Source organism: Trichechus manatus, unplaced genomic scaffold, assembly GCF_000243295.1.
Source record: "Trichechus manatus latirostris isolate Lorelei unplaced genomic scaffold, TriManLat1.0 scaffold00099, whole genome shotgun sequence".
Lineage (NCBI taxonomy): Eukaryota > Metazoa > Chordata > Mammalia > Sirenia > Trichechidae > Trichechus > Trichechus manatus.
This window is the reverse complement of record NW_004444035.1, coordinates 5,282,370-5,307,221: the sequence shown is the minus strand read 5'-3', so window position 1 is coordinate 5,307,221 and position 24,852 is coordinate 5,282,370. Positions and strand designations below refer to the sequence as shown.

General features: G+C 37.7%; 2 protein-coding genes across 3 annotated transcripts in view; one reads left to right on the top strand and one right to left on the bottom strand.

Annotated features, from left to right (window-relative positions):
* Positions 1-20,677, top strand: part of VPS37A (VPS37A subunit of ESCRT-I) — a 32,987-nt gene extending 12,310 nt beyond the window's left edge. Inside the window, exons 3-12 of one of the 2 annotated variants that reach the window (XM_004382783.2) lie at positions 1,221-1,335; positions 1,991-2,091; positions 6,294-6,516; positions 8,150-8,220; positions 12,078-12,205; positions 12,291-12,349; positions 12,430-12,498; positions 16,165-16,308; positions 17,360-17,440; positions 18,938-20,677. In XM_004382783.2, the coding sequence (XP_004382840.1) occupies positions 1,221-1,335; positions 1,991-2,091; positions 6,294-6,516; positions 8,150-8,220; positions 12,078-12,205; positions 12,291-12,349; positions 12,430-12,498; positions 16,165-16,308; positions 17,360-17,440 (991 nt within the window). In that variant the 3' untranslated portion in view covers positions 18,938-20,677. The remainder of the gene's footprint in view (positions 1-1,220; positions 1,336-1,990; positions 2,092-6,293; positions 6,517-8,149; positions 8,221-12,077; positions 12,206-12,290; positions 12,350-12,429; positions 12,499-16,164; positions 16,309-17,359; positions 17,441-18,937) is intronic. The other variant, XM_023737225.1, reaches the window with a different exon arrangement.
* A 1,428-nt stretch (positions 20,678-22,105) lies between these two features.
* MTMR7 (myotubularin related protein 7) overlaps positions 22,106-24,852 on the bottom strand; it is a 115,164-nt gene continuing 112,417 nt past the window's right edge. Inside the window, exon 14 of the mRNA XM_023737227.1 lies at positions 22,106-24,094. Within this exon, the coding sequence (XP_023592995.1) occupies positions 23,735-24,094 (360 nt within the window). The 3' untranslated portion in view covers positions 22,106-23,734. The remainder of the gene's footprint in view (positions 24,095-24,852) is intronic.

Genomic DNA, 24,852 nt, shown 5'->3' with positions numbered 1-24,852 from the left:
TCATTTGAAGACAGGAACCATGTGTTACTCATCTTCATATCCTCATTGCCTGGCATAGTGCCTGCATATAGTAGGCCTTATCAAATGCTAGTTGAATGAATTAATTAAAACATGAATATATAACTATGCCAAGCATTACGCTAGGTTAATTTGATATGTGTGAGCTTTTGAGATCCACACAGCATCCCTGTAAATTAGTGCAGATTACATACATGGAGATGGTGGATAGCACAGTCACGATGCAGACCCACATGGGTCGGGCTCCAAAGACCATTCATTGCCTTTTTACCAAACTAGTTTAACCTCCTCAGCTATGGAAGTGAAGTAGTTTTCTCTCTCATCAGATGCCCCTGGTAGAGCTAAGTAGGAGAAGCCGACAAGAACCTGCCCATCTCCTTCTTGACAATGCTGCCGACAGTTTTCTAAGTTATCAGGGGAACAGAGAGGCAGTTTAAAGGGAAATAAAATACTCTTCTGAATTTTAGAGGAGATTTGGAAAACAAGGTTCTATATTTAGTAAGATTCCATTTTTTATGACTTTACTCACTGTTCTTAATTTTGTAGCAGTTCAGAAAAGGTTTTTTGTGTTGAGAATTTACTGTTCTTTGCTTGAAATCGTGTGATTGACCTCAAAGTTGGAAGAGGCGTTAATTGGGAAGCTTAGAAGGGAGCCACGTAGAACCAAGACGTGCTGACAGCTGCAGTGTTTCACTCTGAGTACTTTCCTTTTTGTCCATCTTACTCTGTAGTAATAGATTGTGAAATAATTCTTGGCAGCATTTTAAAAGTAGAAGACCCACAAGGAAAGTTATATGGCCAGATCCTGTCGTCCAATAAATAGCTAGATTGGGTTGCTAAGGTTCACCTGATACAAATGCCCGATCTAATTTTTAGCTGAGATGTTGTGTAGCTTGGTCTGGTATTATGTTTGAAAGCAATTAATTGGCCTGATGTGAAGAATATTTTACAATTCAGGATGTCCATATTCCACATTATGAAGGTTTTACTTTATTAACTCATTTTGTAGTCTTGCTGCCAAAGTGTAACCTTTTGTATATTTGCAGTCAACTCAGCGTCCACGATAGGGTACTTATTGAATAATTAATCTAAATAAATGTGTGAAAATTTCGTTTGCTTTTAAATTTGTTTTAGGATTATATCTATATAAGGTAACGTTTATGGTCTTTATTTTTGGTGTTCTTCTGTTCTGTCCTTACTAGATTACTTCCTCCTCAGTTTCCTCAGGAGAAACCAGTGATCAGTGTTTATCCACCAATACGACATCACTTAATGGATAAACAAGGAGTGTATGTTACCTGTCCATTAGTAAATAATGTATGTATGCCGTATAATTTATTTCAGAGTAATATAATAGTTGTACTACTTTTCTATAAAATAGCTCAGAAATCTGAAACTTAAAATTTCCTTTTGGAATCAGTAACTTCAAATTTTATTTTCACCATGTATAATACATAATACTGTATTTACTTACCACTAAAATTCTGATTTGAAGGTTATTTGGTTTCCATTGGTGAGGACCTGTTGATGTTAGAATTTTGTTTCAGAGTGGATCATTCCATAGTTGTTAGGAAAGGATATAATTCACATATGCCTTAAAGTTCTTAGGATATGTATATGATTGATTACCTGGAAGACTGTAGCTTAAGTGCACTCTCCATGTTTATCCTTGGCTCTTAAATTCCTGTAAATAATGAAATGTGGAAATATTTCAGATCCATTATTGACCAAGTAGACTTCTAACCTGATCTGCTGACTGCTGCATATTTATGGTACTGATTCTATGAGAAAAGTTTTAAGTTATGGATTGCCTGTATTTTTAATTGACACAATATCTTTACTTTTCATACAATTCTTGACCTACAAAAATGGATTAAGATGTAAGTTTTAGAGTGACATTATCCTAATGAAACTTTATAGGCTTGTTTTTCTGAAAGTTATTTCAGTCATCTTATATTATTTTTACTTTCAGTTTACGATGCACTCAGATCTTGGAAAAATTGTTCAGAGTCTGTTAGATGAATTTTGGAAGAATCCTCCAGTTTTGGCTCCTACTTCAACAGCATTTCCATAGTAAGTATATTTATAATAAATTTAAAAATTGCTTATATTTGATTTTGTTTTTAGCAAAGTAATCAAAATATAGTTTAAAAAAACAAATAATGTTAAAAGGCAATCCTCCACTTACCATATCCCCACCTTCATACAAATACTGTACATTTACACTGTTGAAGGCAAGTGAGTTTTACTCTTTTAGATGCTTCTTCTAATATTTGCCTTCATCTTTCTGAATAATAGGCGCATACTGCTATCTCTTGATCTTTCATTATAGTTATTATCTATAGATACCCTATTATGATAGATGAGGGGTTTAGTATCTTTCACAAACCTGTAATCTCCCTCATCCTCCTGTTAAATTATTTTGTGATTTTTTTACTTAAATCCATATTTGATTATTTCATTATTTTGACTCTAAATATTGTCTGTAGCTAAGCCAAGTACTTTACCATGATTACATTTCCCTAGTGGCTTTTTTTTTTTTTTCCCCCTTTTCTGGAGCTAATAATTACTTAAATTTTACAATTGGTTTAGTTTTCTTAGAGGATCTGTTTAGTTCTCCACACCTTTCAGCAGCTCTGTGCCCATTCTTGTGGCTGTTGGGTCGGTCTGTCTCATTGACGGTGTCCCTCGTTTTCATTGGCCCTCTACTGAACCAGACATGATGTCCTTTTCTAGCGATGGGTCTTTCCTCAAGCCGTGTCCAAAGTGGGCAAGTCTAAGTCTCGCTGTCCTCCCTTCTAAGGAACATTCTGGTAGCACTTCTCAGACTGGTTTGTTTGTTCTTTTGTTAGTTATTGGTACTTTCAGTATTCTTCTCAGACACCACAGTGTGAACTCATCAGTAACTTTTCTGTCTTCCTTTTTCATATGCATATAAGGTGACTGAAATGACCATGGCTTGGGTTAGACACACCTTGGTCATCAAAATGACGTCTTTGCTTTTTCAGACCTTAAAGGCGTCTTTTGCAGTACAATTGCCCAATTCAGTGTCATACGATTTTTTTCACTCCTCCTTCCATGGACATTAATTGTTGATTCGAGTAGAATGCAATCATTGACAACTTCAATTTCTTCACCATTTATCATGATTTTGTTTATTGGTCCTCTTGTGAGGATTTTTGTTTTCTTCACGTTCACGTGTAATCCATCCTGAAGGCTGTGACCTTCATCAGTAAGTGCTTCAAGTCATCTTCATTTTCAGTGAGCAAGGTTGTGTCATCTGCATATTGCAGGTTGTTAATGAGTTATCCTCTAGTCCTGATGCCATATTCTTCTTCATAAAGTCCAGCTTCTCAGATTATTTGCATACAGATTGAATAAGTGAGGTGAAAGGATACAACTCTGCTGCACACCTTTTCCATTTGTGGATCACAGTGTCCCTTTGTTCTGTTCAAACAACTGCCCAGCTGCCTCTTAACCCATGTACAGTGTCATGGATTGAATTATGTCCCCCCAAAAATATGTGTATCAATTTGGCTGGGCCATGATTCCCAGTACTGTGTGGTCTTCCATTTTGTGATTGTAATTTTACGTTAGAGGATTAGGATGGGATTGTATAACACCTTTACTCAGGTCACATCCCTGATCCAATGTAAAGGGAGTTTCCCTAGGGTGTGGCCTGCACCACCTTTTATCTTACAAGAGATAAAATGAAAGAGAAGCAAGCAGAGAATGGGGGACCTCATACCGCCAAGAAAGCAATGCCGGGAGCAGAGCATGTCCTTTGGACCTGAGGTTCCTGTACTGAGATGCTCCCAGACCAAGGGAAGACTGATGACAAGGACCTTCTTCCACAGCTGACAGAGAAAGCCTTTCCCTGGAGCTGACGCCCTGAATTTGGACTTATAACCTACTAGACTGTGAGAAAATAAATTTCTCTTTGTTGAAGCTATCCACTTGTATTTCTGTTACAGCAGCACTAGATGAGTAAGACATAAAGGTTCTACATGAGAACTATTAAGTGTTCTGAAATTCCTCTTCTTTGCAGTGTTGTCCATAATTGGTTGTGATCCGCACAGTCGAGTGTCCTTGCATAGTCAATAAAATACAGATAAACATTTTTCTGCTATTGTCTGCTTTTGGCCAAGATCCATCCGACATCAGCAGTGATACCCCTGGTTCCACGTCCTCTTCTGAGTCCAGCTTGAACTTCTGGCCGTTTCCTGTCAGTGTACAGCTGTGGTTGTTTTTTAATTACCTCCAGCAGAATTTTGCTATCATGTGATAGTAATGATGTTGTTGGATAATGTCCGCATTCCATTTGATTGCGTTTCTTTGGAATGGGCATGGATACGTATCTCTTCCATTTGGTTGACCAGGTAGTGTCTTCCAAATTTCTTGACATAGACGAGTGAGCACTTGCAAGGTTGCACCTGTTTGTTGAAACATCTCAACTGGTATTCCATCAATTCCTGGAGCCCTGTATTTTGCCTGTACCTTCAGTGCAGCTTGAACTGAAGTCACGCTTGCTACTGAGTTCAAAATAAAGCAGATTGGTTCAAACTTATTAAGACGTTAATTCGGGGATAGTATAAGTATTTTTTCATGTTGGTCATGTTTTTAAATAACTTATGCTCACGTGTATATCACTAATACCTTTAGATTAAAGTTTTAAAGTGAAAGCGAGCCATTCTTTGAAATTAATAAGTTATCAGAAAGCTTTTAATTTTTGGAATTGGTCATATATTCACTTGGGTCAAAAAAATATTATGAAGGCATATAGAGTGAAAAGTATCGCTGTCACTTCTTTTTCCCTTGCAGCTTAGTTTTTCTCCTCATTGGCATCCAGAGTTGTTAGGTCGAGTGGGTGTTTATATAATATGTATACTAGGAAATACGTATATGTAGTATTTTATTCTCTCCTTTTTCACACAAAGAGGAGCCCTGGTGGCACAGTGGTTAAGTGCTTGGCTGCTAACTGAAAGATCAGTGGTTCAAACGAACCAGTCCACTCCACAGAAGAAAGATGTGGCAGTCTGCTTCCATAAAGATTGCGGCCTTGGAAACCCTATGGGGCAGTTCAGCTGTGTCCTAGAGAGTTGCTATGAGTCGGAGTTGACTTGACGGCAGTGGGTTTGGTTTTGGGCTTTTTTACACAAGTGGTACTGTATGTTTTTTTTTAAATTAGCTAAATGGTGTAGTTATAGAGAGCTTTTCATGTTAGTACATAAGGGACTTCCTTCTCCTTTTTTGTGGCCACAAAGTATTCATCTTATGGATGACCATAGTTTGGTTAACAAGATTCCTATTGATGATGATTTTGTTGCTTCCAGTCTTCCCTAAAAGGCCTGCCCTTCATCTTTGCCCTCAGTGCTGCAGTGAATAATCTTAAAAATAATAGTTTACCCAAATGTGAGCATATTTGTTGGGTAAACTCTAGAAGTGGTATACACGTTTGTAATTTTGACAAATACTGCAAAATTGTCATCCAGAGTAATTGTACCAATATATACTCCTGTACAAAATGCTTGTTTCCTTGTATCCTTTGCCAAAATAGTCTGTTATCAAAACGAATCTTGCCAGTTTTATAGGTGGAAAATGGTGTGTTAGTGGAATTTTAGTTGCTTTTATCTAACAGTGAAGTTGAGCATCTTTTCATATGTTTTAAAGACGTTTTCATTGCCTTTTATTTGTATACTCTCCTATTTTCCATTTTGCTATTGGGTTGTTAGTCTTAAGAACTTCTAAAAAAGTTCTTATGTATAATAAAAATTATTTCTCTATGATATGAGTTTCCCACGTTCTCTTCCATATGGCATTTGTCTTTACTTATAATGGGCTTTGTCGTGTAGAACTTATTCATTGCCGAATATATCACTATTTTCTCTTGTGACTTCTGGACATGAGATCACAGGAAGTCTTCTCCCACCCGAGACGGTAATTTTCTAGTTCTTTTACGATGCTGATTGATGCCAGCGGAATTCTGAAAACTCAAGAATGGCCTGTCTGCTCACTGCTTCTCTGACTGGTCTGATCATATGCTCTTTAAAGCATTCATCTTCTTTCTTCATGGAAACCACAATTCTCTTTCTTTTGGAGTTTATATTTCATTGATTTATATAAGATTTAATTCAATTATATAATTTTAACAAGTATTAACTGCTATAAACAGATTCCATCTGTAATGCATGCCTATTGCTATTTAGAACAATTTATGAATAATTTTATAAATTTTACCCCTAAAATCTAATCTCATCTTCTCTCTTTCTCTTTAGCCTGTACAGTAACCCGGGTAGACTGCCTCCTTATACTTCTCAGGGTTTTCCGTTTCTTCCTCCGTATCCCCCACAAGAAGCTAACAGGCCTATCACTTCTGTATCTGTTGCTGACACTGTTTCTTCAGCCACAAGTTACACCACAGCCAAGCCTGCTGCTCCCTCATTTGGCATTCTTGCCAGTCTGCCGCTACCCGTTCCCACGACAGATGCCTCCACACCGGTTGGTATCTCTGGGTATCTCTACTTTTTACCTTTAAAACATGCAGTTGGTAAACACTTATCTGTGCCTGCATTGTGCCAGCCACTGAGTTAGGCACAAAAGATGAAAGGATTAAATCAGATTTTCCCACCTGAGTGACCAACAGGACAGTAGAGGAGAACAACAAATAAGCAAGTACTTGCAGATTGGGAACTTCTGTCGAGCAGAGGGACAGCCAGCGCTCACAGGGACTGAGGCAGAACTGGTAGGGGCGTTTTCAAAAAGTGTGATTATTTTTCTTCACCACCTTATCCCTAGTTCCTCGAACCATGCCTGGTACTTGGTAGGCACTCAGTAAAGATGAGATGAATGAATGAATTCATGCATTTGGGGATCAGGTTTTGAAGAGTGGTTTTGAATTTGCCAGAATGGCAAGGGATTATATATATGGCATTCTCTGAAGAGGTAGCAGTATCGATAAAGGCACAAGTCATAAACCAGATGGCATATTTGTGAATCTGTGTATAATAGGTCCCTCTGGCCATTGTATAGGCCAGAGGACTAGGCATAACAAGTGATCATAATGGAGAACCAAAAAAACCCAAACCCACTGCCGTCGAGTCGATTCTAACTCATAGTGACCCTGTAGGATAGAGGAGAACTGCCCCATAGGGTTTCCAAGGAGCGCCTGGTGGATTCAGACTTCTGAACGTTTGCTTAGCAGCTGGACTCTTAACCACTAACCACCGCAGTTTCCGTATAGAGGAGAAGTAGGTATTCTATTGTGGAGAGTATGCTATGTCATGCTGAGGGCTTCAGGTATCTCGTTAGTGTGAAAAAGTTGTGCTCTTCAGTTCAGCTGGGAACTGTTGCCGTGTGGAATGTTACTGAGGGAGAAACTGATACTTTGTGCGTAAAACTTATAAAGGGATTTAAAAACTTTCACTTTTAACCCTTAGTGAATAGCATCCACAGTAATGTTCAAATACTATAAAACCTTATTACATCCAATGATACTAATTTCAGAATTTGTAATTGTTTAGAAAACGAATACAAGTATACTTTGTTTTTCCAAGCCATTTCATCATTGTATTAATGAATGTTATATGAATAAGCTATAAATTAGTATAAACAAATCACAAGAGAACTTTTCACAGGTTCTTAATTTTAAAACATCGTCTGTATTCAGACAATGCATCGTCTGTTCCTCACCTACTCTACTGTTTAATTATTCACACTTTTGCCAAATTACTCATTTTTTTATACTTGCTTTCCACTTGAGATAAATATATTCATATATATCAATGAAATCCACAGACAGTTCTCCACATTGTCACAGATACGCTTGAGAGACTTATTTTACAGTCATGTACTTTCCCAAAAAAACGGAGCTAACAGAGGCACTCATAGGGCCCTCACTGTCCCCTCGCCCCCAAAAAGGAGCCCTGTATGTACAAAGTTAAACTGAAAAAAATAGCCTGCAGGAAGAAGGGGAGAGTGAAGAAAATGTGAAGTGCAGAGATGAAGACGTAGTAATGGAGAGCAGTTATGGGATGTAGTACCTTTAAACTTATTTCTGTAATTGTAATTATTTTGTAAATGAGAGCAGTCACAAAGATGGTTGAAATTTAATACTACTTATAACTCTTTTTAGATAAACCAGAATGGTTTTGGTTATAAGATGCCGGATGTCCCTGATGCGTTCCCTGAACTCTCAGAACTAAGGTAAAAACCTTGAAGGGTAAAGTCAGCATTCATTGTCTGTTTTAGTTTTCACTACAAAACAGATCATCATTTTCATATCCACACCGAATAAAAAGATTTTTCAAATCCTCACTATTCCTTTGTTGTGGTTGTCTTAGTGGAAATTTTAATCAGTTTTAGGTCATGTAGGTTGTATTTATTGAGTTACTAGTACGTATCCACGGATTTTTCTCGAAGCTGGGAATGATATAAGAGTTAACCAAAATAACAAGGTCATTTCTCTCATGTGATTTAAATATTCTTTTGAAAATTAATTTTGAACACATTATTCCTGCAGATTTCAAAACATATCTTGGCCTATTTTAGACCTTTGCATTGTGCCATTAATAGAACTTTGTGTGTAGAGAAATAGACTAAAGTTATCACAAATTATTACAAGGTGTTTCTACAGAGCCAAAAATTTATACACATTTATGGCAGGTATGTTTGTAACATTCAAGTTGAAAGTAGCATTTTTCATGGAGCACTGGTCCTCTGAGATGCTCCATGAGAAAGGTGTTTTGTGACCCTCAGCTTGGTGAAGCTTTGCATCCTTTCTTCCCTCATGGAAGCTTTACAGTGCACAGCAGGCTGTTACTACTAACGGGATTGAATACAGTTTTGCAGCTCTTTTTGCCTTGAAGATCTATCCCACCAGGGATGTATAACCACATACCTGTGAGGAATCTTACGGTTTAAAAAAAAGTCATTTAACTATATTTGACGTAGTGTTTTATAGTCATTTTTAGGAAATAGCAGTATTAATTATTTTGTTAATAATAAATTAATGAATGCTTACAATATGCCAGATGTATGTTATGGGTATATATGCATTGTAATGCTCACCACAACCCCATGAGGTAGGTACTATTATTGTTACCATTTTACAGAAGAAGAAACAGACTTCGGTTAAGTTAACCTAGAGCTCTTTGATTCTGGAGTCTCAGTGATTCTTAATATATTATACTGATAAAAATGAATAGTACTTTCTCCTTTTTTAAATTATGGAAATGTCAAAACTATACAAAGGCAAACAGAATAATGAGCCTCCACATACCCATCATTCAGCATCAATAGTTACTATTCTCTTGGTACATCTTACTTTGTATACTGTCCTACCCAGCTCTGTTTTGGGGGGTGCAAGTGGAAGGAGGTGTGGATCAGGATCATTGTAAAGCAAATCCTAGATATATTTTCACCCATAAATTGTTCTGTAAATTTCTCCACCAGATAAGAACTTTTTTTTAAGCCATAACCGTAATCATCATTATGATACTTAACAAAATTAGTAATAATTCCTTAATGTAATCTCGTTCCCCCAGTGTCTTAATAATAAAATATTTTTGTTGTTGGCTTGTTTGAATCAGGATTCAAAACAGAGTCCGCACATTGCATTTGGATGCTGTATCAAAGTTTCTTTAATTGTTAACCATTTCTCTTCAGCTTTTAATTCATATATTTATGTTTACACTTACATACGTGTATGTATGTATATATGTTGTATTATTTGTTTATTGAAGAAATTGGTTATTTGTCCTATAGAATTTCCCGTCCGATTTTGCCTGATTGCACCCTCTAATAGATGTTCCTCTGTTTCCCGTATTTTCAGCTACTGGTGGTTAGATCTAGAGGCTTGATTAGATTAAGTGCACTTCTTTTGGCATGAGCACTTACACATAGTTAGTGGATACTTTGTTGGATCACATCAGGCAGCAGTGATGTCTGGTTGGCCTATTTTTAGTGAGGTTAAGATCAGATCAGGTTGAAACAGCTGAAGCCATTAATCATCCATTATTTCATTAAGCGTTATAAACATGATATTCTGGTTCTGTCATCCCTTCTGCATTTATTAACCAGAATTCTTCTACAGAGAACTTTCTTTAATCAACTCTTTAGTTTTACTGAAAAATACTTCATACAGGAAAGGCAAAATAAATGCTTGACTTTTTTCCCTTTTTCAATTTTCAAAATAATGCATTGGTACATTTGCAATCTGCAGAGTATGTTCTGATGGGTGGGGTTGTTTTTGTTTGTTTTTGTATACTGTTTTTAAAAAATATATTTAATGTGTTTGATCCATTGAAGACATTATTCTTTTTTATGCTTAAACTGTCCCGTGTATACCAAAAACCAAATCTGTTGCCATCGAGTTGATTCCAACTCATAGCGACCCTATAGGACAGAGTAGAACTGCTCCATAGAGTTTCCAAAGAGCGCCTGGTGGATTCGAACTGCCAGCCTCTTGGTTAGCAGGTGTAGCTCTTAACCACTGCGCCACCAAGGTTTCCCATCTGTAGTTAGTAGGAAACTCTTCAAGTTGACTTCTGTGTCCTTTCTGACAAAAACAAGGCTCATGAACATTTCTTTCCCCAGATCTGGAGCCAGCCATTTCTCTGAAGGGCTCTCATTTGTTTTCAGAATTAGAATACCAATACTATTACTAAGATTATTGGATGCAGCTTACATTTTTGGTTTTGGCTTTGATTTTTAGGATATATTCTATCAGAGATGTACACCCAAATACTGTTTTTTAAAAGTCACTTCGAGTAATACTTCTCTGTTTGATTATGTAACTTAGCAAAAACAGGTTCATTTAATTCCGTCTGCTTTGAATTGTAAGGCTGCTTTGCTTTCAGTTTCTAAAATTTTATGTTTTATTTATATAATGCTTTTATATGGTTCCATGGTCAGAACTAAAAGATGCGTTCAGGAGGTTTAGCTTCCATCTCCACCCCTCCCAGCTCCTTCTTTCCCTCTATAGATGTTTATGTTTTTTCTGGTTTAACCTTCCATTATTCTTTTTTAAAACATATTTTCTGAATATACGTGCCACACACAAATTCATACACACGCTCACACGTGTACATGTGTATATCTTTTGTTGTGACAATCAGACACCTATTAGTTAAATAGGTGCGGTGGTTAAAACTGGGAGGTTGTTACAGCTATTCATGCACGCTAGTCTTAGTAGTCCATAGTAATGTGACACCAGACAAAAGCAGAGACTATTTACCTTGTTGAGTCTTGGGAGATTTTATTGGCTACATCATGGCCAGCATACTGTTAAAATCAGGCACTGACCTGGTCCAAACCTGAATAGAAAGACCAGTCTTCTGCAGAGGTTTGTATAAACCAAAACATTACAGTTACCCACTGGGTTTCTTTCCAACTCTGTTCCCCTCCCATCAACACAGTGAAAGGAATACAGACAAAAGCGTCTAATGGTAGTTTGTCTGTGAACTTGGCTTCTTTGAATTTACTATGTTATTAATAGGTTCAGCGCGTGCTTTGAAGAAATAGCTAGCTTAAACTTGACATATCAGTAAGCCTGGTTCCTATCAGGGAAATTGAAGAAATAAGTGCTGTTCTAAAGCAATGAAATTAAACAAAAGAAAAAGAAAAAATGTTATAAATGTATCGCTGCTCTCCTATTTTAGGGAGCCTCAGCTGAATAAGGGAGAGCACTAGTTTCATCCTTTTTTCTTTACCTGAGTTAAGTAGATCTTATTGTTAATTTCAGGGCACTGTTTAATTGTGAACACTTCCCCACAGCTGTGATTTTAAAGAAAGTAGCTAACATCAGTATACCCAGTGGACCAGCATTCACTTCTGTGAATTCTGTAAGAGTACAGACTATTTTATGTTCCGTCGTGGTTGATGCTTTGTTTTTAAGGTTATAATTAGCCTTCTTAGGTTTATATGGAAAAGTGGATACTTTTAAAAATTATTTAGAACCCCGTCAGTTGGGTACAACTGAAAAATCATGAATATTTATCGTCGTGGGGAGAAACTGGATGACTGATTTTCATTAACGACGTTTTTTTCTGCTGCGTTTCTAGTGTGTCACAGCTCACAGACATGAATGAGCAAGAGGAGATATTACTAGAGCAGTTTCTGACTTTGCCTCAACTACAGCAAGTCATCACTGACAAGGATGACCTAGTAAAAAGTATTGAGGAGCTAGCAAGTATGTCTTCCCTTGCTTCAGCTCAGATTTCCTGTGAAAAATGTGATCTTTATCTAGAAATAAACCAGACATATTTTTCTTACAGGAAAAAATCTTCTTTTGGAACCCAGCTTGGAAGTCAAAAGGCAGACTGTTTTAGATAAGGTGAGTGAGTTATTCTTTTGAAGGAAAATATTATGCAATTTAAAAATAAGGTAAGGCAGCGTTTTTATGTTCTCTTTTAGTATGAATTACTTACACAAATGAAATCTACTTTTGAAAAGAAGATGCAAAGGCAGCATGAACTTAGTGAGGTAAGATTGTTTAGCTCTTTTCCTTTGCCATAAGAATTTTCTATCAGTGTCTGTGAACCACGTTCTTACTTGCATTATTATCAGAAAGCATTTAGACGTCTAACTTCCTAAGGCATGATACTGTTAAATTTAGACAAACATCTCTCAGATATGAGCATTATAAATCATGTATGCTCATGCAAGAGCATATTTGGTTCCAGGACATAGAAAAATATGAAAATCTTTCCTAAGTAACTTATATGAAGTCAGTGTAATCCTTGTAATAAAACCTAACAACAAAACAGTTCAATGTTAGACTCACTTGTATGCTTACGTATAAATATCTTAATTGGAAAGTTAGCACATTGAAAAGCTAAAGTATAATTACTACAACTAGTAGGTTTTATGCCAGAAAGCCAGTTACATGAATAACAAAAAGATACTTTACAAAATTCAGTCCATATTTCTGAAAAAGTAAATAAAAAGAAAATGGAAGGCTACAACTTTGTCTTACACCAATAACCAGCATCATAGTAAATAATGTTCCATTTCCTTTAAAAGCAGGAATTCTGAAAGGTGAAACCAATGCAATAAAACATAAAATAGAAATAAAACAGCAGGAGCAAAAAGTGACGGTAAAGGAGAGTCCAGCTTTATAATGAATCGCAAATAATGTGATAATCCTTTAAAATAAATGAAATAAAAATAATAGCTAACACTGAGCAATTATTATTTGCTCTGTACAAAGCGATTTACATGTATTGGCCCACTCAGTTCTCCCCAAAACCCTATGAGGTAGGTATTGTTTTTTTTTTTTCTTTCCATTTTACAGATGAGGAAACTGAGGCACAGGGAGATACAATAACTTCCCTGAGGTCATATTGATAGAAAATATCAGAGTCAGGATTCAACCTCAGCAGCCCCCTCCCCCCCTTAACCAGAAAAATCCTGGAGGATCAACTGAAATGCTCTTAGATGCACATTAGCACTTAGCAGATGCTGAAAAGGCTTTTCACAACAGTCAGCATCATTCCTTATACAAATTCTTAGTACACTGAGAATGTAAATTATTTATTAATTTGGTAAAGAATATTAGAACCAACAGCAAACGTCACACTGACTGACTAAGCATTACCAGGATCCCTTCTGTGTTAGGAGTGAGACAGTGATGCCCCACTATCCCTGCTGTTTAACATTGCTCGGAAGGTTCTAGCCACTGCAACAAGATCAGGAAAAAAAAGAGGTTTAATATAAAAGGAGATGAAATGATTGTTTACCAAAAGCAAACAAACAGGCAAAAGTCCCAGAGAACTGAGGCGCTTTTTCCCCTTGCATTCCAGTAATTCCTAGTGCAAAATGAAATGGAGAAAAAAAACTAAAAAAATAATGTATAAATTTAATACAGTTCCAATAAAAATCCCAAGAGCATTCTTTTTAATCTTAGCAGATTTATTCTTAAGTTCACCTAAACAGCTAAATGGGTAGAAATAATCAGGAGTGTGAACAAAAGGCAATAATGCGGAAGACTTCCTGTTCCCAGTATCAGAATGCACTGTAAAACTTCAGTATCTAAAACGGTGTGGGAGTTTGGTAGGGAGAGGAAAATAGTTCCATGCAACAGGCTTTGGTTCTGAAACAGACTTGTGTATATGAGTAATAGGTTGGGAGAAAGATTGAGGGTTCAGTATACTATATCATTGGGTAACCATTTAGGCAAAAATTAGGTTCATACACAGATATTCCAGATAGAGCAAATATTTAAATGGAAACCATAAAATTAGGAAAGGCAACTATCTCTTCATATGGTGGGAAAAACCTTTCTCAGCATGACACAAAAGAGGCAGAGCGTGAGGGAAAAGATTGACGTATTTGGCTACATACAAACTTAAAACTTGTGTATAATAAAGACCATAAACAAAATTGAAAGCAAAGTGAAGAAATGGGCACAGATTTTATAGCATATGTCACGTAGAAATACTAATACCGATGATATGTATAGGCCCTCTTATAAATGGGCAAAGGAAGAAACAGAAAGTGTACAAAAGAAGAATAGAAATGTCCAGTAAACATTGTGGTGTAACAGTTATTCTGACCCCTGCGTGCTTTACAGCTTTGTATTAGAATTGCTTGAGGAGATTCTTTTAAAAAAAACTTGGACTCCTGAACCCCTCTGTAGGTGTGCCCACTCAGAATCTCTGGGGATGACGAACCTTCCATACACTAAAAGTATGAAAACCATTTCACTAGATTGTTGGTTCCATGGGTACGGTTCCCTGTTCTGTTCTGTTCCCTCCTGTAGACCTAACACTTGGCCTGTAGTAGGTACTCAGTAAATATTTAATGAATAAGTAAATGAACACCTTTGAAGAGATGTTTAACCTTACCGTAATTAAAAAAAGCAAAATAAAACATCATCCGTGTGAGCCACACTTTTATCAACAGATAACCAGTGTGGGCAAGGTGAGAAGACAACAGTGCGTCGGGTCCGTCCTGTGTGTGACGTCACTTAGTACTGTGTTCTTAGGGAGACAGTTCAGCTGAGCTTTCATCCATCTTCTGCCGCTCGTTCAACAGATGTTTATTAAGCGCCAACTGTGTGCCAGGCCCAGTAAGGAATTCAGTACAGCTAGCTCGTCATAAAGGGTAGTTTAAAAAAGAAAAACTATTCTCACTGAATCCAGGGGTAGGAAATTAAGTTCAATTAGAAGGACAGTCAGAAACCATCTATCTCAGGGACCCTGTTTTCTTTTCTCTCTACGTTTTATCTGCTCACATTCCGTGCATACAGCCAGCGTGGTGGCCAGCTTCATTTCCACATCACGACTTGTTAAGTGGCCACTACCACCTGACCCGATCTGTCAGCCATTACATTGTTGATCTATTGCTGTGTAACTTATCACCCCAAAACTTAGCGGTTTAAAACCACTAACATGTATATCACAGATTCTGTGGATCAAGAATACAGACATGGCTCAGCTAGGTGCCTTGGCCTCAAGGCTGCAGTCAACGTGTCAGCTGGGTTATAGTCTTATCTGAAGGCTTAACTGGGGGAGGATCAGCTTCCAGGCTCACTCATGGCTGTTGACAGGATTCATTCCCTCGCAGGCTGCTGGACTGAGGGCCTCAGTTCTTCACTGATTGTTGGCCAGGGGCCTTGCTCAGTTCCTTGCTATGGGGGACCCTCCATAGGGCAGCTCAGCATGGCAGCTGGCTTCCCTCAGAGTGAACGAACGAGAGAGAGTGCAAGAGAGGCATACAAGACGGAAGCTTCAGTCTGTTGGAAACCTAATCTCAAAAGTGATATCCCGTTCCTGTTGCCATATTCTGATCTCTAGGTCCAGCCCACACTCAAGGGGAGGGGATTACACCTGGGTGGGAATACTAGAAGGCGGGGACCATTGAGAGCCACTGTAGAGGGTGACCACCACAATATTCTAATTCCTAAATCCCCAGGGGAGGATCGTGGTTTGTAGCCCGAGGATTGGTTTCTCCTGCGTTGGGTACCCACCCCTATATCCAACAACAGAAGACCTCGGTGGGGCTTTGTCAGGTAGCAGAGTCCCACAGAAAGAGGCCATGTAAGGCGTATAATGAACGGCTTCTCCCCACCTCTACCTCATTTTCTCTCCCTCTAAGGAGTTTTTCCGAGCATTAGAAGCTCATACGGTGCTCGGTTTTCTTTTTCAGAGCTGTAGTGCAAGTGCCCTTCAGGCAAGGTTGAAAGTGGCTGCACACGAAGCCGAAGAAGAATCGGACAATATTGCCGAAGACTTCTTGGAGGGAAAAACTGAAATAGATGATTTTCTCAGTAGCTTCATGGAAAAGAGAACAGTATGTAACACTCCTCAGTTGAGGGTGAATGGCAGTGTAGTATCAATTACTTAAGTCTACTCAAGAGTAAAAACTTAAGCACATTACCGAGCTAGAGTTTTGAGTGTCATGGAAGGAAACTTAAAGAGTCTCTGTTGAGAATGAGAGCAGCGTCCTCCTGGCACTTTAAACTTCTTGTGTGCACACAACAGGTAAATCAAGCGATAGTTCTGTTTTAGAAGTGATGTTAGCTGTATCATTCCGTAGTGAAGCTGCTAGTCTTCATAGTTGTAATATACTCCTGAATAATCTGTTTGACGAGTTATTTAAAGAGAGAATAATATATAGATTTTTAAAAATGTTTAAAGTATTACATATTGAGATGTTTAAAATATTACAGTTTCTATTCTGGTATTTTCATTGAATGTTTAAAAGAAAAAGGGGGGGTTGCTTATAGTTTCTCGACCTTTGATAGAGTCCTAGGTATTCACCTAATTTCTCTGAAACATCACATTTTGAAAATAGCCTTTGGTTAGTAAACTTGATAAAAACATGTGCTATGTCTATGTATATCCTGTTCAGGCAGGTGGGGTAGATTTTATGATCCCCCATTTTCCATGAGAGAAAATTAAAGTTCAGGGACAATGGTAACCTGCCTGTGGTTGTGACGTGAGCAAGGCGTTGATTTCTGGGCCGTTGTGTTATCGCACTATAAATGACTGTGTCTGGAATCTTTTATTTATTAATCTTGCTGGTTAACAACAGAATAAAAAAATCATTCCCATATTTTTAAAAACACAGGTATTTGAAATTACATAATTGGAGAAAATGGTAGAATCAGAGTTTATTTTACATTCTGGAAATTGGTAGGCAAAGACTATTTTCTGATCAAAATTAAAGTGTGTTTTTTTTTTTTTTTTGGTATTTTTAAATTCTGAGGAATTAGCTACTTGAAACATTCAAAACTTGACCTAATGTCAGCAGGTTAAGATCGTTAGAATCTGCCACACACGGGAAGTAGCAGGTCCATCCTTTGGAGATGTGACTGTGTTCTCAATAACTTGTCTTCTAGATCTGCCACTGTAGAAGAGCCAAGGAGGAGAAACTGCAGCAGGCGATAGCGACGCACAGCCAGTTCCAGGCTCCGCTCTAGGTGAATTACTGCGTCGCAGGGCGTCGGAGTCTCACTGGGGGTGTGTAGCTGTTCTGCAGTCGGAGGACTCTCGGCGGTGCCTGTTCCCGGCAGCTTACAGCATAATTCTGTCGTTATTGTTATTACACTGTATAACATAGAGAATGCTTTGTAATATATAAACACACACATGGGCAGTAGAAATCTTTTAGATGTTTTCTCAGTATGATGGCTTAAATGAAAAGTATTTTGCAGTGTTTGGTAGCTCCTTATTTAGAAGTTAGGTTATAGTTTCTTCCTCTCTCTCAGCGGGTATGTAGACTGTTGCCGTATCGTGTAGTTGTCATATTTCTCAGTAATCTCCTTCATCGTTTCTTCCTCTAAGTGAACTTCCTGTCTGTCTCTTTTCCATCTCACACCAGGATTACTCCAGGAATTTTCTGACCAGTCTCCCTGACTTCAGGGTTTCTCCTTCCTGCGCAACACTGACAGAACGATCTTCCTAAAATATCGCTTCTGAAATACAACTTCTCTGCTCTGCAACCTGTAACAAGCCCCAAGCAGTAATAGTATCAACACCAGATTTCTCTCTCTAGTTTTAAGATTTCAGTAATCTGGCCTGTATTTCAGATCATCCATTTTAATTTTCCATTTTCCCTGTGTTCTTTTACGTGTCATGGTCTTTCCTCTACCGCCATCCTCTCTGCTCGTGCTCTTACCCGATTTCTTCCTTTTCCTCTCTGGCTGTCTTGTTTTAGGAATGAGTTGGCCGCAAGGATTAGTTCCCGCCAAACATCTTAACTAAAGCTTAGGTTGTTGGGTAAAGACAGGGATGTATCACACAGCCAAACTGCTGGAAAGTACTGCTCAGTCCCCCAGAGACCGAGGGCACGGCCAGAAGCCATCACTGACCGAGGCGCCCTTTCTGCAGCTGCTGGTCTCTCTTCACACAGCCTTCTTTGCTCCACTTGCACGTAGTCCACCTGCCTGCAGGCCTGATCATGTCATCTGACAGTTCAGGCAGCCACTGGACACTGGCAGGAGTCTCTCGAGTCCCATACAGATCCCAGGGAAGAGCTGTGCACTTAGGGCTGAGGTGTCCATGTGGTCCTCTGCCCACTCGCTGGGCGGAAGAGGTAGAGCGGGGCCACAGAGAGGGAAATGACAGGCATTCCTCATCTTCAGCTCTAACTCATCCGATCCTCTGCGTCTCTTGTACTTAGCATCTGTACCAACATTGTGTTGCTTTATATCTTATCTCCCAAGTTATACTGTAAATGCCTTGAGGGTTGATTTTTATACCAAGTTTGCATTTCCCACAGCTTGAGAAGAAAGTAGACATTGAGTAATTGCTTCCTCATTTGTACAAACTAGAATCCTTTCCTCATCCGTCCCCTCTCACCGTCAAGTTACCTCCTTATCGGTAAATCTTAACTGGAAGAGAACGTAAAGGGATGGAAAATTATCATCTTAAATTAAATGTTACAAGTTTTGTTTTTATTTTTCTTTTCTTTCCAGATTTTCCTGAAAACATGAACTGCCAGAAGAGGAATGGGACAAAAGACTAAGCACATGGTTTTATATTTATGATTCGCAAGTGGCATTTCATCACAGTGGGTGGAATTCATAGACAGACTATATAGATTGTATATAGAACCGAGACAGATTCTGTACAGGTTAGAATGATTGCTATAATCTTTGCTTTGAAAATGTTTTCTGCACTCTTTGCACTAAAAGTGTTTATTTATTGTTGATAAATCCTGTCATATTTAAGTTCCTCTGCTGTTCCCCTCTTGTTAGAAATTAAATACCTATGCATGTAATTTTAGTAGGTTTCAATATTTTATAAATTATTTCATTTAAATTCGTATTTTTTAATTTGAAACTGCCTCGTTTCTTTATCAGAAATGGTTTGTTATTTAGATTTTTCCCTTTCAATCTTTTTTGAAAAAACTAGTATTTCTCCTCTTTCTTTCTGGATAAAATTTTGAAAAGCAGTTTGTTTTTAAATATTCATAGTGTCAGGAAACACCAAACCTGCCAATGTGCTGTCTAAAAAAAAAATTAACTTTTAATAAGTACAATAAATCAAAAGGATAAACCACCTGCTCTTATATATTGTTGTTTTATTTTTAAAACTAAGTATGCATTTAAACAGCAATGCAAGGGAATGGATGTTTTACCTGATAGGAAGAAAACTGCCTTTCACTTAAACCAGTCCAATACAAACTCTCACGGTGGTTTTTTTTTTTAAATCAATATCTGCTGGGTTTGTGGTTGGATAAGGATATGCTTTCTGAATTCATAATGTTAAAGTTAATGATGGTCTTTTTATTCAACAGATAGTAAATCTAGACACAAGAAGGTCAATGAATTTTTCCGACTTTTTACTGTGGGTTAGCTTTTCATAAGGGAAAAGCTGTAGTAAGTATTCTTCGGAAATCCTGATTTTGATGAATGTAATTGAATCTTCTCTCTGTCTTGTACTGTGTGCAGAGATTTACTCCCGTGTCATGGAATGACAGCGTTTCATGGGTATCCTTAAATGCTAATAAAGGGGAGAATCTTGAACTGTATTTCTGAGGCGTAGGGAGGTAGTGTCTAAATCACAAAACCATCTAAAGTATATTTTTGTTTAAATTTCATCCCAATATGATTGTCATTCCAAATACCAGCATATAGTACAGTTTATCTTTTCTTTTTCCTTCTTTTCTTCCTATATGTGTTTTTGGCATTAGAGCTTTAGGAAAATCAAGATTATTTTCTTACACTTGAAACGTACTCATTATTTATGTTTGGAAGGTCAGGTATTCACATGAACAATAAAGAGACACCGTTAGATCAAGGCAGTAACTTCTCATTACTCCCCTGTCTTCTGGCACTGCTAAGGCTCAGTCTTCAGAATGAGCGCATGAGGAGGTGTAATTATTACTTCTGATCTGTAGGGGAGATAACTTGAGGTAGAAGTTAGTGTTTCACACTTGTGGCAGAGTCCTCTGGGTACTGGAAAGCTTTCTTTACTGCACTGGCCATCAGGGCTTCAGTTTTCCCAACCACCGTCACAGCGGAGGACCTCAGAGTCCCACTGTCTTGCAGACAGGTAGCTTTTTAGAAACCAAGTCTAGCCCACAACAGACCAGCAGACCACACCAGTTTTATTAAGCACCTTCTGAAAATAAGGCATGTGAAAACACAAAGATGATTCAGACATGGTTTAGGGTGCTTCTCTACCTACCTCCACAAAAAAAAAAAGAAAAAGAAAACTCATTGTTAGGCAGGGTAGATCTCTTCTATGTCATCATCTGCACGGTTCATCTCAATGACTTTACGAACTGCCCCCGGTAACACAGCCAGGTTTCTCCTTGCAGAATAGTTTATTACATAACCTCATCACAACCCAGTAGTTAAATGAAGTGTTTGATCACAACTATCTGTATTTATCCAACTGACAAATTAGTTTAGATATAAGTTATGTAAGTCACCCAGGATGCAAGTAGTCTGCACTGGAATTTGGGTTCTGCTTTTATAGTAGAAATTTTAATAAAAGTTAACCATTTTTGTAATTTTAGGGCTGTCTTTTTTCCTTCTTAAAATCGGCCATATTGGAGAAGTAGTGACAAAGGAGAAAGAGGAATGCATGTCAGAGAGTCAGATTTTACCTTAACACGTAATAGAAACTAGATGGAAATCAGAATGATAAAGCTTAGGAGTTATAGACTGTTCAGGGTTGTAGTTGGTAATGAGTAGACATTGAAAACCTAACATCTCAGAACAGAAGGACGTTCTAGACCAATGAGATAACATACTAAAGATATGTCAAGGCTGAAAGAAATTTCTAGGGATAAATTGAGAATAAGGAATTTATATTGGAGTAGAGGCTGTTTGACAAGTTTGATCATAATTTATATTATTAAGCTGAAGGACAGCTCAGATTCATTTTAGGCAAAGAAGTTCCGTTCCCCTAAAGTGCCCTTAAGGAATAAAAATGTTTTCCAGGGTTTCCCCTCTCCTTTCCACACCTGCCTTTATTATAAAAAAAGTGTTATTCTTAATTAAGAGTATCAAGTGAGTAGGGGATTATGATCAAAATTTTCATCTATTATCAAATGTGTTTGAATATCACTAAATAGTAAATCACTTGAGCGCTACAAATTACTAACTGGGAAGTAATCTGCTTTGAGTCAGTTTTACAATTTCTTTAAACCAACTGCCCTAAACAGAGCACTTCCCGGTTGACCTTTGATTTAAAATGAAAACATATGGTTAGAGAGTTATCCTTGTTGACGCACTGGCCATGTTCTGTCATGGCCCTGTGAAAGCACAAGTCTTAATGAGCAATAAATATCACCTTTTATATAAATTTCAATCTCAGGTCAACTTCTCAGAAGAAGACTAAATATATATATACTTATAATGTAACAAGGTTGGGGGACCAAAGAACATGTCTGGGTCTGATGTAGAAGACATCACATTAAATAATTAAATTTTAAAATAGTAAATATTTGTACTGTTTGCTTTTGAAAATAAATGTATAATCCTGTTTGACATCATTACTGTGTCATTTTTTTTTTAATTTTATTATTTCTTTTTTGTTCCCCTTTGGCAGAAGTACTCTGCCAAATGAAATAAAGTCCCATCTTTAATAGGTAGCAAAGTGTCTAACAGTTGGTAACTACAAGAATAACATGAAGCAAGTTATGTTATAAAAATGCAAAGCCAATACTACTATATCCTAAGTATCTCTCATTAACAAGGTATTCTCTACTGCATACACTATAGTGCAGAAAATGAATAAACATTCCTTGTACTTAAATAATTTGGGAGCTCTCATTAGAGAATGCTCAGATTTTATATTCTAACAATTATACTTGCCTTATTTTTTACATTCACAGTAATTTTATATCTTAGGTTTCTAATATACTAAGTTACATAATAAAGTTATTAAAGTAACACACATTTAAATATGAACACAATTACAATTATATTATTTCATTTATATATATCACTGCACTCTCTCTGAATCTTTCATGCTAGAGATTTCAATACTGTAGCCTTCCTGCCCTTTCATTGTGTTCCCATTTCAGTAAAATCTAACACATTTTCCTATAAAAGAATTTCACACGTTCAAAATATTGATGTACATGGTAAAAGTTAAATCTAAATCCTTCATATTATAGAATGTACTATTTTAAAAGCATACAGTGTGAATATTATTTATCTCTGTCCAAACAGCAAATTCTTGCCACTGTTTCTTCAGATCAGAAGTTTAGTTAACCCAGTAAAGTCCCATGTTTGATAATAAGACAGGGCATGATTCAGCTTCAGATGTGCATTTTAGCCAAACAAAAACTCATGACTTTCAGCAGTCAGTGGTCATCAGACGTTACTAATGTTAATTAAACCATTTTCTAGTTCTTAACCGGGATTTTCCTTCCTTGAAATTTTACCCTGTGAGCTGCTTCACGTTGTTAGTCTTCAGGGGTCCGGCTGGTGGTTGGCCCACAAGGTCTTGGTAGTTGTCATCTCTGGAACAGTAATAGAAGTTGTTATTAATAAAGCTAATATCATCTGAATTCAGATGTAAGAACCAGAGAGCGAAGGTTGCTTTTACTTTATTAGGTGTTAGACCCCTGTTAAAGAAAAAGTCACAAGTCTTAGCATTTTTTAAATGATGAGTAACAGGAGAGGTTCAGAGAAAAGCAACAAAATTATTGTAACAATGCAAATATTTATCTAAGGAATGGTAAACATGATTATTAAACCCGCAACATAAGCTTAAGCAATCACAGAGCTCCTCAATTACAAGGATATATCTGTAACCACAAAGGATGCATCTCAACAATGTGCTCTGTTTATAAAAATATTGCTAAAGTCAGAAAGGAAGATAATGTCAGATGTTTCAGAAAACAAAATACAGATCTGGAGATGAGATACGGGGGAAGTTGAAGATGATAATGGTAGAACAGAAAGGGCTTAGGGCCCTGTGAGTGGATGCGCGCTATGACAAGGGAGGTTTCTTCTGTAACCTCAGATGGTGGTAGAAGTAACTGCGCCACGGCAAAGAAGATTTTCAAGAGTCTGGAGTGAGTTCTGAAATAATTTTCTTACATTTGATGAGAGAAATGGCTATTTCCTGTTCTTCAACAGCAAACGAAACCAAAAGTTGGCCATCTTTTCCCTTTTTATAGCTACAGTTTATCATTCCTGATGACACGGTCCCTTTCTTGAGAGAGTTTTCATTGTAAATTGCACGGTTCCCTTATTTTTGGAAGTGTTTGTTGTGTGTCTTTTATTCTGAAACCTCAAGGGGAAGCTTCACGCCGTGAGGAACACTGCCTCGTCAGAATCCCGGTCCTTGCTGCTGTCTTCGCTCGCACGCTCCCCACCGCTTGGAGACCGGCAGCTCAGGTCCTCCACCCCGGACTCCTGATCACTGTTGCCTGACAGGTCTGGGTCCGAGATTTTCAAGTTGTCTTGGGTTAGGATCAGAGCGGAATCCTCGTCTCCTTGTGAGGGGCTCCTGGACGGAAATGATCTCGCATTTCCACTGTAGTCCTGCGGCGTGTTGGCCGTGCTGTTGTCTGAGGTGGAAAACCCTGAGTGTCTGCTGGGCTCACTCGGCTTACTCTTCACTTTAGTGCGATTTAACTGGACTTTCTGGATTTTTTCCAGCCTCTAAAAAAGAAACAACAATTTCAGGGGAAAATCATAAATCATTTACCTCTTTTTTATACATGTATGCCTTCAGTATTCATTACCTTCCAGTTGGGTATAATATTAAGAGCATGGGGTTTACGTGGCCAGGGGTTCAGATCTAGACTTAATGACCTTGGACAAAATACATTCTGTGAGGCTTGGTTTCCTCATCTCTAATGTAAGGGTGTTAATATCTGCCTTTGCATAGATGTTCTGTAGAATTTTAAACACATAACATAGGTTAAAGCACCTGGCAATCAGCACTCTCTCTTTTCTATGTTTATTGAAGAGGATTTCTGTGTGGTTTTACATGATAATTTTCATCCTGTGGACTCAAAATAATTTTTAAAAAATCAGGTATGAAGGATTTACTTTATTATCTAATTTTTTATTGAGATACGCTTTCCATTGTGCCCTTTTAAAGTGTACAGTTTGGTGGATTTTAGTGAATTCACAAGGCTGGACAACTTTCAGTACTACCTAATCGCAAAACATCTTCATCAGCCCAAAAGAAAACTCCCTGCCCCTCAGCAGTCACTTGCTGGTCTCCCTTCCCCACAGCCCTTGGTAAACACTACTTCCTGTCTCTGTGGGTTCACCTAGTCTGGATGGACATTTCATGTAAATGGAATCATACAATACATAGCCTTATGGGTCTAGCTTCTTTCACGTAGCGTAATGTTTTCAAGGTTCATCTATGTTGTAGCATTTATCAGTACTTCATTCCTTTTCGGAGC